Raw genomic sequence first — 14,791 nt, 5'->3', positions numbered from 1 at the left:
ATGAAGTCAGAATGCTAACAAGTGGATGATGTTTATCATTTCAAGTGATTTTGAAACATTAAGGCCTGTTGGCCGGGCATTTAGCTCAGTGGCTCTGGGCCTGCCTTGCAAGTGCGCAAGATCCTGAGTTTGATCCCTCTTACCAAAAACAAAAACAAACCAACAAAAGTGCTAAGGCCTGTTAGACCTCTGTTGGGGAGTAAGAGTATATTCTTTAAGAAGGTGTTTTGGTTCTCAGACAGTGGCTAAGGGTGGTGAGAGCTGCTGCCAGACTGTAAACATCCTCCTCTTAAGCAAACAGGTAACTACTGTACAGGCTGTCCTAGTAGGTGCACCCGAGAGGCAGGGAGCATGGGAAACAAGCTCTTCCATCATTTGGCAGTTTAGAGGTGGCTCTTTCGTACTTAATATTAGAAATGGAGATTGCATGTGTGAGATCCTATGCCTTTAGCTTTGCCTCCCTAATGAAGTCCCATTGTATATTTTCTAAATATCTCATACTACTTTCCTAGTGAACTTACCTCTTCGTTAGCTTAAAAATACAAAGAAAATAGAATTCTACATTTCCAACTGAATACATTCTCATAATAAACATGTTAGATAATCTAAGGACTCAACTTATATTTGAAAATTTTAATTAGGTATTTAAAAAAATTTTGGCTATGATTTGTGAACTTCAAAAACATATTTCAAAAACAGAATGTTTATAAAGCAAAGTACTTGAAGCTATTGTGCCAATATTCTTCACCCCAATGTGTGGATATTCTCTCCCTCATCCTTGAATTGAAGTGTTTTTTTTCCTCTTATGTGACTTTTACATCCAAACATAAGAAATAAAATACACATACTCAACAGACACAAATGCACTGTGAATGCAGAAGTGTTTGCAATCAAACATGCTAGAATTTCCTCATTATGGAAAGTCTCAAGCTCTTTGCAGATACTTTACTGGTGTAGGTGGCCCAGGCAGAGAGAAGAGCTTTCTCCATGGCTTTGCCCTAAATAATGACATTCGCTTTCCCCTCCGTAGGCCTGAGCGGAGTAGCTGGAATGAGTTCCCGCTGTGAAAAAGCCTGCAACCCTCGCATGGGAAATTTGGCTCTAGGGAGAAAACTCTGGGCAGACAGCACCTGTGGTGAGAACGGCACTGAACTGTACTGCTTCTACAGCGAGAACGCCGATGGCACTTGCAGGCAGCCCAAGTGTGACAAGTGCAATGCGGCCCACCCTCACCTGGCCCACCTGCCCTCTGCCATGGCCGACTCGTCTTTCAGGTTTCCCCGCACGTGGTGGCAGTCTGCAGAGGATGTGCACAGAGAGAAGATCCAGTTAGACCTGGAGGCTGAATTCTACTTCACTCACCTAATTATGGTGTTCAAGTCCCCCAGGCCAGCAGCCATGGTGCTGGACCGGTCCCAGGACTTTGGAAAGACATGGAAGCCTTACAAGTACTTTGCCACTAACTGCTCAGCTACCTTCGGCCTGGAAGACGATGTTGTCAAGAAGGGAGCTCTTTGCACCTCTAGATACTCCAGTCCTTTTCCGTGCACGGGAGGCGAGGTAAGAGCATCTGTCTCACTGTGCACTGTGAGTAAAGTGAGGCAGAAAAATGTTACCAGCCCACATTTTTTAAAAGCATGAAGCTATACTTGTAGCAACATGAAGGAGATTAGAATTTTTCATGAGCTTTATTTGTCGTAAATTATCTCTCACCCTTAGACATGGATGTGTAGTCATTTGCAAGCAGTTTGCCCACTGGCTGGGTTTAAGTCAGAATTCTAAGATTCTAAGTTTTTTTCCATTTTGAGAAAGAGTAAACACACATCATCCTCAACTTTAGAAGTTTCAAAGGCTACTGAATTCTTCAGTTAACAGCATCACTCGTGTTTCTGAGGGTGAAGAGACAGCCCGTTCTTCCAGCCCCTCCTGGTATCTTCCTGATATTGTTAACATAAATAGGAAATAAATAAAAGCAAAGCCAACAGACAAACAAAGTCTGTCAGAAGGATACTTTTGTGTGACACTGGAGTTTTATCATTAAGATACCAAAAGTGCATAGCAAACAAATGAAGGTAAGTTTCTTTTAAGACAAAAGGTTCCTTTGGGTTCACAGAGACATCTGTTCTGATTTAGGAACTTAGTTCTATCCTAGGTCTAAGACCAGCTCAAATTTATTCTGCAAAACAGCCTCTTTAGCTACTGGTCCAATTTCCGTATGGAATGTTTTCTCTTTGTTTAACATATTCCTTTCCCTTATGGGAAACAAATCTTTTTAACTTAGGTAAAGGTACCTAGGAAGGTTCCCCCAGATACATGAGACCATTCACAGAAGGCTGAGTAAAAGCAGAGTAAAGAGACTGCAATACCTACAATAAATGAATCAAGAAATATCAATTCAGAAACAAAGGAGAACAGGTGGTATTATCGTTCTGATTCTTGTGCATACCATGAATCTGTAGACTAAGTGCTTCCTGACGAAGGGTGATTTCACATCCTCCTACCAAGAGACATTGAGACATTTGGCAAAGTCTGGAAACATTTTGGGGTGGGGAAGGACATCATTGGGATCTACTAGGTAGAAGTCAGGGAGGGACCCTACTAAATCTCAGAAAGTATTCCCTCCCCTACTCCCAGCAAAGAATTACCTAGCTCAATATGTCAGTAGTACCAAGGTTGAGAAAGGGAGGACTAAACTGTTAGGTATAAACACAATACACCTAGTAGAATAACTACAGACACTGCAGCATGCCCCTGCTAGCAACCACCTGTGTTTTTAATGAGCATCTGTTGAATCCTTGCTGTGTGTCAGGCGCTGAACTCAGTGCTTCGAAGTCTGTCTGTGGGTTAGTGGTGGACAGTGCTCACCAGGGGCCTGAGAACAGGTTGGTGGGGAAACTTCTTCCCACTCCCATTGCCACCTACAGATGTTACCACATTGTGAGCTGCATGTTCTTGTGCATGCTGCCAGCACCATGGTCGCTAGAGTCTGCTCAATGTCACAAGCCCATCTGTCCCCTGCCGTGATGGACATTTTTAAAGATACCAGGGCAGGAAAGAGACGGGCAAGTTAGCCTCGTTGTTTCCTTGTGTGGAGAACACTGTCGACACAGATGCATGCCTTGAACTCACAGATTGCCTTGGAATAAATCCACAGAATCCCATCCACTCACTACACCTCATTGCTACCAGTTGTGTGCAGCTAGGAAGTAGCAACATACAGTTCCAGTAAGCAGATGGCAGCCATACATGCTCAGCAAGAATCACATTGAATTTATTACAGCAGTCCAGAAATTAATTAGAGATGATGAAAGTAACACTTGTCTAACCTACAGTGGAAACCAAATCTGTTTTCTTTAAACTACTTACTGTCACCAGTGCTTATATCAAATTGCAAGCAAACAGAAACTAAACTTTACATCCCACCAAGCACAACTTAATTCCCCCTTACAGCATTGTTTCAAGGGTACTTTAGTCCATCATAGAATTCCCTTCCTTTGGAGGACACAGGTTTGGGAACTAATCTTTCCCTTCTGAGTTAGAGCATGGAATAGGGCCTCGCCCATGCTAGCCAAGTGCTTTACCCACTGAGCTATACCACAAACCCCAGAAGAGCGCTTTTCAAACCAAAGTTGGACCTGCTACACAGACTTCCTAACCTGGCCAGCAGTTTCAAAGACTAGGGTATGGTTTTGTCCTAAACGGGGTCTCCTTCCCCGGAGACAAGAGTATGGTTCAGAGCTAAGGTGATTTGCCCAGCAACATCTGGTGAACTCTGCGACAGAGCAAGGAACAAGTCCCAGGTTTTCTGACCCAGAGTCTAGTATTTGTTCCATGAAACTCAGTTCTCCCTCTGTAAAGGGAACTGCTGAACTACTGGCAGACAGCCATGTGCGCGCGGTCTCTCCAGGCCATTGGCTGTAACTCATTTAGGTGTAATGCAAAGATGAAAAAGAATCTTCCAAGCAGGCCTCCCCTGAGAAGTTGGGTCTTCTAAGACGTCACTGGGCATCTAGGATTAAAGGGTCCAGTCATCAGAGTAGGCTGGAAACACTGACTGGTATCTTAGTCTGTTTTCTGCTGCTGTACCACGATCCCTGAGCCTGAGGAATGTATGAGGAAGTCTATTTGGCTCATAGTTCTGGAGGCTGGGAAGCCCAAGAGCATGGTGCCAGGATCTGCTCCGCATCTGGTGAGGGCCTTTTTACTGCATCCTACGGTAGCAAGGATGTCACCTGTGAGCCAGAGTGAGCTCGGTTCCTGGAGGCTCTCCCCCACTGCCATACTGTATCAGTGCCATCATCCTCCCAGAGTCATCATCTCCAAGCACTTCGAGCAGATCCATCTGAGGATGAAGTTGGCAACACATGAACTTTTTTTTTTTGAGACAGGGTCTCACTATGTAGTTCAGGCTGGTCTTGAACTCACGGCGATCCTCCTGCCTCAGCCTTCAGAATACTGGGATTACAGGCATACACCACCACTCCCAGGCAACACATGAACTTTCAGAGGACACATCCAAACTGCAGTAACCGGGCTTAACAAAGTTGGACATTCATAAATACACGAATGGACTTGTTATTCACCATGTACCCCAAGTGGGAGATGTAGGTAGTGTCGCTGCAAACTCACTAGGCCATGGGGCCCTCTTCTTGAAGACTCTGTCACCCTCCTTCAGGACCCTACAGATCCACAAAGCACAAGTGCTCCCCAAGCCCTGGCACAAAGCACAGACGGGCCTAGGGCTCAGCAGGGGTTGATTTCAAGACTCTCTTTCCTTTGGAGGCTTAGCCTTCTATTTTGGAGGAGAAGTAGATAATAATAACCTTGAAGCTAAAGGTGATGGATTAATTACACTCTTTTGGAATCCAAAGATGCACCCTCAGGTCACCTCTGAGAACAGAAAACACAGGCAAGCGGGGAGACACAGCTAGCTACTTTAGGCCCCATGCAGTCAGGCCTGGCAGAGCTGGAATTTTGGTCAACACCATTCAGGAAGCAACATCTGCTTGGTGACCCAAAGCAACTGTCCAGTGATGTAGACAGCATCTCCAGGGAAGGGAGAAACACTTGCTCCAGAGCTCTACAAGTTGGAGAGCAACCAGTGCAACCGCAGAGTTCTTCCTGGGGCATGACAAATATCTATAGCTTTGAAAGGGAGGGCTGTAAAGTCAGAGACAGTGGTAAGGAAAGCCAAGAACCAAGGGAGTCGCTGAGTCCCCAAGCAACCCTTGAATGGATGGGATTGTTCCAAAGGGGAGGGGTTGTGTCATCCCCAGAATTTACCACTTACTTGGCTCAATAAATCTATAAATCTATAACTGAATAAATCTCTAACTGTCAATAAATCTATAAATGGATGGATGGATGATATAACAAGCGGGGACTTGGTATTAGAAGATCCTTAAATGGCAGAGAGGGAGAAATGAATGAGCCGTATGTAGGAGATAAGACTCAGAAATTCTGGTTAACATGGGAATGCTGAGTTAGCAGTCATACAAGATAAGTTATGGTATGGAGAAGGGTACGTTAGTAAAGGATCTTAAACAATATTTATTCACCTATTCATTCCAATAATTTTTGAGCTATTATGTGTCAGATCCCATTCCAAGTACTAGGGCTATAGCAGTGAACCAAGCATATAAAAATCTCTGTCCTCATGAAACTTAGATTCTAAGTGGAGAACCAGAAGAATGGAGAGGCAGAGAGAGAGAGACAGAGAGAGAGAGAGAGAGAGAGAGAGAGAGCAAATAAAATATACAGTGTATCGGTGTGATCAATACTAAGGAGAAAGTGAAACAGGGCAGGGGCCAGAGAATACCCGCAGGGAAAGGTTTGCTATTATTAAAGCAGATTGAAGGATTTGTGATTAATAGGATGCTCATGTATCCAAACTATGACTTTAGTTTAAAGAAAATCTACAGAGTGATTCTCAGTTAAAATTATTTAAAGAAGCTATCTAATAATGAAAACAAACCCAGACATTCACTCAGTAAATGATTTTATATACTTACTATTTCAAAGGATAGATTTTTTTTTTCGTCCAAAACAAATTCTTCCTGGCTATTTTCTAGAAGCTTAGTTAGCATGTGTTTGCAATTGTTCTATTTGTATTCTGGAAACTTTGAGAGATCAGATTGTAAAATGTTGCGTTATTGTAATGACTGATTGACAATTAAGGCCTAACAGAGAAGAACAGAGGGGGACGGGCACCCGGAGGCAGGGGTACTTGGGCGTGTGGGGCAGCTCGAAGGGTGGAGAGCCCTAGGAGCCAGGTGGCGGCATGAGGGGTTGGGGTGCTCTGGAAGACAAGGATGACGAATAGCATCAGACCGCAGAGGAGCAGTTACTTCTGGGCAGCAGTCAGAAGTGTTGGAAACTCGGTGAGAATGGTCCCTCCCTCCTCTATCCTCCGTGCCACTCGAGTGTAGCTGTTACGTCACATCCCTATCTCTTTGTTCCCATGGAGCTGGCTCCCCGAAGGACACTGTCCTATTTATCATTGTGTTTGCTCTGTGGCTGCCAGCGCTCAGCCTCTGCGCTCGGCACAGATCCCTGCAAGGAGTGAATGTCCGAAATAAAAGTATGGTGTTTGTTAAGTGTGTTGGATGTTACCCATCTCCCTAAATACTAGTCCTTTCAAAGTAGCCAAGATTCTTTTTTTTTTTTTTTGTACCGGGGCTCGAACTCGGGACCTTGTGCTTTTGAGGCAGGCGGTGGAACCACTGAACTAAATCCCCAGCCGCAAGATTATTCATTCTTTCTTTCTGTAAATATTTGTAAGGTGCCTCCTGTGTGCCGGGAGTTGGAAATGCAGAACAAAAGTCAAAAACTCCTGCCCTTGAGTTTCCCTTCTAACTGTAAGATGCTAAATAAGTAAAATGCACAGGACATTCAGGTAGTGATAAATACAAAAATAAAGGAAGGAAAGGGACTAGGATGTGGACAAGAGGGGTTAATGTGTAGCCGCAGCTCCCAGGAACAGCCTCAGTAAGACTTCTGAGTGAGGTCCTGAAGGAAAGTAGTGGTGAGCTGCGAGGATACACAGGGAGAGAGCAGAGGCCTGAGCAGCTCCGTCTGGAGCCTTCAGGACAGCGAGGACCCGGAATTGCAGCGGAGAGGTCATGACGAACTGCAGCCTGTGAGACCAAAGATAGGATGGGAGGGCAGAAATCAGGAATTGTCTCAGGATGGCTCAAATTTACCCCCAGATCAATTCAAGTTAAGCATGTTAGCATCCTTGTTCACTCGAAAAGTAATATGGACCATAAGTTAATCTGGGCTTACTTATAACAGCATTAGTTTTCACTCTGAGTGGTGGAAGCCATTGGGGTTTTAAGCAGAGGGGTGATGTGATCGATTTTTAGTAGGATCACTCTGGCTTGTACATTAAGAAAAGACCAAAGAGGGAGAGAGACTTGTCAGAATGCTGGGGCAGCAATTCAGGCTCGATCTGACGGTGAGTGGACAGTGGGTAGCAGGGGAAATGGTGGAGGTGGTTGGATTCTGTGTCTCTCTTCTATACAAAGCCAACAGTAATGGCAGAACCAGGTTTAATCCCGTCTGACCGCAGTTCTCAGGCCTTCCCAGTGTTCCTCTCCAGTCGGCCTCCCCCAGGCCGTTCTCCATCCAGTCAGTGGCTGCCCCCTTCTTCCAGGTGCTCAGGCTGCAGACACCCTTCCTTCTGTCTCTCACACTGCACCCAACCTGCCCTGTTGCCTATGAGTCATCCGAGTGGAGATACCAAGGAGGAAGTCAGATCTGAGGGGTTGGAGTTCAGAGGAGTCTGGAGCGGATACATAACTTTAGGAGCCACCAGGGTGCAGAGGGTACTTGGAGCTATAAAACTGGATGAGATCATCAAGAGAGTGGGTGTGGATAGAAAAAAGAAGGTCTGAAACCTGAGGTCAGAAGGGATTAAACCTTGTCCAGTGATGCTGTCATTGCTGAAAACACTTCTAGAATCCCAAGGAACATCCAGAAACCCGTCTCACTCACTTAGGGGCCCAGCTCTTTAATTAAGCAGCAACACAAGTTGAATACCACTGAGGCAGTTGCCACAGTCAGAATGGTGGGTGTCTATTCTAAAATGGCAAGTGAGAGGGAAGTTGGATGAATAGTGGCTTTTCAAAAGAGGAACCCAAACAAGCAGAGAGCAGGGAAAACACTAACCATAGAAATGATGGAGGAAAAGGGAAGGGGAACAGTGATTAGGATGCTATTCTGTAGGGGAAAGAAATCTTTGAAAATACCGCGCTGAAAGAAGAAAGTCAGTTTTAGGGGCCCTCTGATTTTGAGGGCCCCATATTTTATTTCATTTTGACTCATCTAGTTTCTCATCCTTTTCTGACTTTCAAAATTCCAGTCTTTAGGAGGGATTTTTTTTTGGAATGTCCCAGACCAGCCTACTCTGGGGGAAAAGTTAAAACATAGCATTGTGTACATTTTTCTGCTTTAATCTGATTTCCAGAGTGGAATGTTGGAGACCATCTACTTAAAGCTTGCAGGGTAGACAACTAATCTCATTTTGTAAAAGTGTTTACACTTTCACAGTTTCAATTTGCATGCAGAATTCTATAAACATCCTTATTAATGTTTTAATTAATATTGACTCTATTAATGCTGAGTTGTTCAGTTAAGGAGGAGAATAGAAACCCACATTTAGAGATCTCTACAGAATGTGCCAGCCTCTGCACTGGGTGTTTTGCAGCAATCTCTTTTATCTCTAAGATATAAATTCTTTTCCTGGATGATTTCTCTTGCTAATGAGCAAAAAAGCAAAATTTCACCTTTCTTCCTGTGACATTTCTCTTATCTCACTCATCTACCTGCAGAGGAGTAGAAGTCTTCCCAGGCCCCAGCTGTGTTTGCTAATGTTGCTTTACACTTCATGATCATAGTTCCTAAGGCAAAAAATAATTATGAAAAATATTCAAATGCTTTCTACATGACATCACGTTCATTTGTGCAAACATTGTGTCTTCTGGCTGCTACTGAAAAGGGCTTCTCCATTTGAAAACTGAAATGAAGAGACAAAATGTGGTCAATTCTCTTGTACCATTTAGTGCTGGTACCTACATTTCTCTCAGACTCATGTTCCAATAAAAATCTCCCCGGGTCCACTTCCCACCTCCAAATAAAAACTAAATGTAGAGCTAGCAGTGAGGCTCAGTAGTATAGCATGCCCTGGTCACAAAACAAAAACAAAACAAAGACTAGGCTGTGTGTGGTGGCGCATGCCAATAATCCCAGCTTCTAGGGAGGCCGAGGCAGAAGGATCGCACGTTTGGGGACAGCCTGGGCAACTTCGTGACACCTGATTCAAAACAATGGGGTGAGGATAGAACTCACCAGGGCTGCCTGAGTTCTATCCCCAGCACTAAAAAACAAAACACAAACAAACCAAAAGAAAAAAAAAATAGCTAAATGTGGGGCTAGGGTGTAGCTCAGTAGTACAGTACGTGATAGACATCAAGCCCAGGATGTGTCAGAAGAGCCAGGTACAGTCGCTCTCCAGAACCCTCATCTTTGTTGTCTCCATCCCAGCACACCCAGAGGGGTGCAAAACTCATCCTTGTGTAACAGTAGCGCCCTGTCTGCTGATTATCAAAGTCGAAAACAGTGTAAGCCCACTGCGGGTCCTTTCGGAGGCAGGGGACGAAGGGGGTTGTATATGTAGCCTGCAAAAACCAAAAACACGTGACTGACAACCTTGGCTTCCCAACCTCACTTCCCATGTACCTGTTTGGTACTCCTGGCTGTTCTTCTTTCCAGTTTGCACGTCGTCCCTCAAAGCACCTAGTTACATCACCATAGACTATTTATTTTATCTCTCCTCTGACTCCTATTTGTCTGCAAAAACAGACGCGATCTGAAGCCTGTCCCGGTGGTTTTCTCACTGGAGTCTTCAATCAGTTTTCAGTCCGTAGCCCGCTTGTCTTTCTGCAACATCCTAACTCTAGATCAACACTAGCACTGTCCTTCTCGCTGCCTCTCTTAGACACCCGAACTCTTCTGAGGAAAACAATAATACAATTGAGCTGAGGTGGATGCCTCTACAGATGTGTGTTTTCTACTCTCTGTTTGGCCCTCAAACTTCCCTCAAGTCCTTTTTCAGCTCTTTCATTCCTTAGTGACTCTCATCAATATTGCTGTCCTCTCCAGGACCTCTCTTCAAACCCCCTACTCACTTTCAGCTAAAAATCTAGACTCTTGGGTCAGGGATTTAGCTCAGTGGTTCTGCTGCCTGCCTTGAAAGTGTAAGGTCCTGAGTTCGACCTCCAGTACCAACAACAACAAAAAAAGCTAGACTCTTAAAAACTTCTTTAACAGAGAAAATCAAACTTGTAAGAATGGCGTCAATGCCCAACTCAGAAAGACCCCCCGAGGCAAAAAGCTAACAGTCGTACTCCACTCCTTCAGGGAGCTGCAAGTACTCTGCCCATCCTGTCCCTCTGAGTTCCTACCTACTTGAGTCTCTCTTGAGAGACTCCATCCCTCCAGCCGTGTAGTACACGCCAGCATTATTTTCCATCTCTATACATTCTTGCAATGTGCTCCTAAATGTTCTTTCTATTCTGTCTCACTTGCTCCCCAATCTATTACCTGCACTGCACTCTGAAGGATCTTTTTAGAATACAAAATGTCACTTCTAGCTTAAATGGCTTAAAACTCTTTATCAACTCCATGTGGCCTCATAATTTTGTCTCATTCTTTAAGGTGACAGGCTAGGCTGGTGGTGGTGAACCTATAGCAGGTGTGTTGTTGCGTTTTTCTTTTGAGACAAAAGCTGTGAATGTAGGGTCATTTTTTTCTAAACTAAAATTTCAGTATTCAGGTTGAATTGCAGTGTTGGCACTTTGCGATCAGTAAGTGGGTTTTGGGTTGCAGTTTGGCACCTGGTCCCTAAAAGGTCTGCTGTCCCTGGGCTAGGCTCTTACTGAACCTTCCCTGACTTCATTTTTCATCACTGTCTCCTACTCCGTAGCCTCCAGGTGTGGCTGGGGATTTCTTTAGCACTCCAAGGAGCTCTTTCTTGCCCTCTGACATACACTCCCTTGGCTTGAGCAGCTCTTCTGATCTCCGTCCCTCAGTCATACCTCTTATTCACTTAAAGAAGTTGTCCCTCAAATATTTTGGATAGATGGATGAGTGGACAGATGGATGAATGGACACATGAATGGATGGATGAACAGACAGATGGACGGATGGATGGATGGATAAATGGCTAGGTAATTCCTATTCATACTTAAGCACTTTGCTTAAACTTCATCTCTAACAAAAATTGGAGGGGGCTGGGGATTTAGCTCAGTGGTTCCACTGCCTGCCTCGCAGGCTCAAGGTCCTGAGTTCGATCTCCAGTACCAAAAAAAAGGGGGTTGGGTGCATAGTATGTGTGTGTCATATGTGTGCACCCGTAGTTCCCTACATTTGCTTCCATCACAGCGCTCATCCTGTTCTTTTGTGAGCTCCTTGGAGTAGTGCAGACTGCACCTTGAGAAACACTCACTACCTTAGCTTATAACATTCTACCCACCATGTTCTTTATCACATAAATGAGCTCTGAGGCATTGTTAATATTACTGATGATGACTTTTCATTGCTTTTTTTATTGCCTTTTCATCAAAAGCATATTAATCAGTGTGTCTTCGAGCTAACTGGTCAGGCACCTCCTCAGCCATTTGGGATGACAGATACTCGGGCAGACAGTCGATACATATAAGATGCCACGAGTCCCATCTTTTGTGACCCCCAGACCCCAGGCTCTGCCCCTCATCTGCAGAGACCTGGCACAGAGGGGTGCTGTCTGGCTGGGAAGTGCATCTGCACCACTTCTTGGAAAACAATGCAAGGTGCATGTAAAGGTTCACTTGGGGAGTTGGTTTAATTTGTCATCGATATCATTGGAAATGCTGGAAAGGGGAACCTGAACCTCGGCAGTGTTGCCAGCTGGTCTCCTTGTCACAGTGCTGTGTTGGCAGCAAGGTGGCTATTTTGTGATTGTGAGGAACAGTGGCCTCGTGACGTTGTCGCTGGACAAGCTTGTATGGCTGTTTGATTCACTCAGATAAAGTATCAAGCTTGTTCTGCTCCCTCCCAGAGCATTGCTGTTTCAAGTAAGCCAAATCCAGCTCATCTGATTTTCTAGAACTGGGAAGTGAAACTAGTAAGGGAGAAACTTTTGTTAGAGAAAGGGGTTTAGGTATCAGTTTTTTGGTCAAAACAAACTACAACTTTTTTTGCAAAAAATAAAATTAAACTGGGTTTTTTCTTATTACCTTCACTTCATTGTAATATATTATCTTTAAGAAGTTGAATCTAATTGGGACTTTTAAATTGCTGCCTCTTAAAAAATGGATAATCATTGAAAGATGGAAAAGATAATCCTATGGAAAAGTGCACACAGTAAAGGAAAGTCAGCCTGCAGAATGGCTGGAGGCCACAGTGTGATGGGGACTAGGGCAGAGAGAGGGATGGGGGAGGTGAGGCTGGCCTTGGAGGCCCAGGGTCTCGTATGTAAGTGACTTTGGACTTGCCCTTGTGGGTAGTGGAAACCCATCCTCTGTTCTTCTGGGTAGGGATGACATAAGCAGAACTGCTAAGAAAGAAAACTGAGGCAATAGTGTGAAAGATCTCCAAGTAGAATTTAGGAGATTAAATCCAACAGTGATACATGTAAATTCCTCTGTTCAAAAACTCAGCTGTACTCCTGCCAGAGAGGTGTGACTTGTCAGCTCTTCATGTGAAAAAGACCTAAGAGTTTTAGTTCACTGTGGTTTCAATATGAGTCAACAATATCATGAATGCCAGAAAAAATGAATGCAGTCGTAGGCCCATTAGCCAAAGAACAATGTTCCAAACAAAGGAGAGAATAGCCCTTCTGTCCCTTTCTCTAGTCCATACATAGCTAGAACACTGTGCTCAGGTCAGGAGAGACCTGTTCAGAGAAAGCTGAGCAGAGCTGGGGACATCAGTCAGGAACCTAGTTGGTTATATAATGAACAATTAACTTGGGATATTTCGCCTATGAGAGGATTTATGGATGTTCAGGAATTGCTAGCATTCTTCAGATGTTTGAAGAGGGATTAAATGGACTCTGATGCCTTCCGAAGGCAAGAGTATGACCAAAGAAAGCCTTTCTAAAAATCCAGATGCAACCGAAGACAAAGGGAGCTCTCTCCAGTTACCATCCCATGAAACGTTTCAGCAAAGGCCACATAATTCCCATTGGGAAACGTTCTAGAGAAGATTCATGTGCAGAATCAGAGGTGTGTTGGGACCCTTTCAGGCCCCATCCAGCTCTGAACACACAAGTTGTGATTTAAGAAAATCCTTTCCACACAGCTGTTCCACTAGTGGAGCACTCACGAGGCACTGCATAACCAGATCAGCGATTCCTCCCAGAAGGCTCCCTCACTTTGCGGGTTACTAGTTGGGGGAGCGCCCTTCCTCTGGACCATTTAATATAAGGAAGTCACTTAGTTGCCTGAGAAAGAAAGGGGGTAGGAGTCCCTGTTCCTTGCATCTCCTCTTTGTATCAACGGGTGACATTTTAATCTCTGTATTATAATATTACCAGACAAAGTGTGGCAGAGCGAGTATAGGAGGAGGAACTGTTTCATTCCCAGGTCTTGGCAGTTCTGACTCTTACATTCCTTCTCAACTTCCACTGCTGTCACTCCAATTCCATTCGAACTTCCAACGTAGCCTAATGGCTATCTCTTTATTCCAGTACCTTCACTTTTAAATTGGGTCAGTGTGAGAAAGACTAGAATAAGGCACATATAATGTGTTTTATAAATGGCTAAGTGCTATATCAATCTAACTACTAGCAATAAAATCCCATTTCATTCATTATTAGTGAAGGAGACACTTTGGGCTGGTTCATCTGGTCATTCAGAAGGCACTTCGGTACCCATGATGTTCCTAGTGCTCTCCCAGGCTTGGGGGGATACAAGAATAAACAAAATAAATGGAAAGTGTAATCTGAAATCTAGACAAGTGACCTACATTTTTAGAACACAAACCAGTTGTAGACTAGAAACTTCTTGTACTAACTTTGATCATCTGTCAATGTTCCCAATAGTGTTGAGGACTTGGCTTTTTACTTAGTACTTTCAGACATGCATTTAGTTATCAATCTTGGTCATTTAATAGCAGATAAAGTGAACATAAAGAATTATATACTTTTTATTAAAGCAGTAGCCCAACCACATTCCTAGACGGGCAATAACAAGAGTATAAAGTGTTAGATTTAGAGAAAAATGAACAAATCAGATGTGAAAGGATAATTCGTGTGTCTTCAATCTATATTTAGTTCTACCTATCTGTTGTGTCTTTTAAAATTCTTTTAAAATTATACTATGGATGTATTTTTAGATGGCAATGTTATGATAAAAGTATGAACTTGAAATGAATTGTCTTATCAAAACTGAAAGAAACGTATCCACCTACACCTTGCTGGCATTTCAGACTCCTGAAGGAATTTCCAAGTGATTCTATTAAGAACTTGCTCAGTAGTGTACTTGGGCTGAGCGAGCAGAGTTGGGTACCTGGCCCTCTTCTCAGTTCCTTCTCTGAATTTTTCTTTATTCTTTTAAGAACAGATACTTTTTGTAATTTTATGTGACAAGCTTGTTAAGATTAATGAGCCTTTCCCGGGCGTGGTGGTACATGCTGTAATCGGGAGTTTGAGCAAGATTGCAAGTTCAAGGCCAGCCAGGCAACATAGTGAGTTTGAGGCCAACCTCACCTGCATAGACAGACCCTGTAAAAAAAAAAATTGATGGACTTT

The 14,791-nt window shown here is 43.9% G+C and overlaps 1 protein-coding gene across 1 annotated transcript in view; it reads left to right on the top strand.

The window, feature by feature from the left end:
* The window catches only part of Ntn4 (netrin 4), a 118,637-nt gene that overhangs the window by 2,090 nt on the left and 101,756 nt on the right, over window positions 1–14,791 (top strand). Inside the window, exon 2 of the mRNA XM_004844920.3 lies at window positions 1,031–1,560. Within this exon, the coding sequence (XP_004844977.1) occupies window positions 1,031–1,560 (530 nt within the window). The remainder of the gene's footprint in view (window positions 1–1,030; window positions 1,561–14,791) is intronic.

The sequence above is a fragment of the Heterocephalus glaber genome, unplaced genomic scaffold (genome assembly GCF_053883595.1).
Source record: "Heterocephalus glaber isolate CG9 unplaced genomic scaffold, H.glaber_assembly_v1.0 deba00001572, whole genome shotgun sequence".
Lineage (NCBI taxonomy): Eukaryota > Metazoa > Chordata > Mammalia > Rodentia > Bathyergidae > Heterocephalus > Heterocephalus glaber.
The sequence above is the reverse complement of the archived record's forward strand: the minus strand, read 5'-3'. Positions and strand labels throughout refer to the sequence as shown.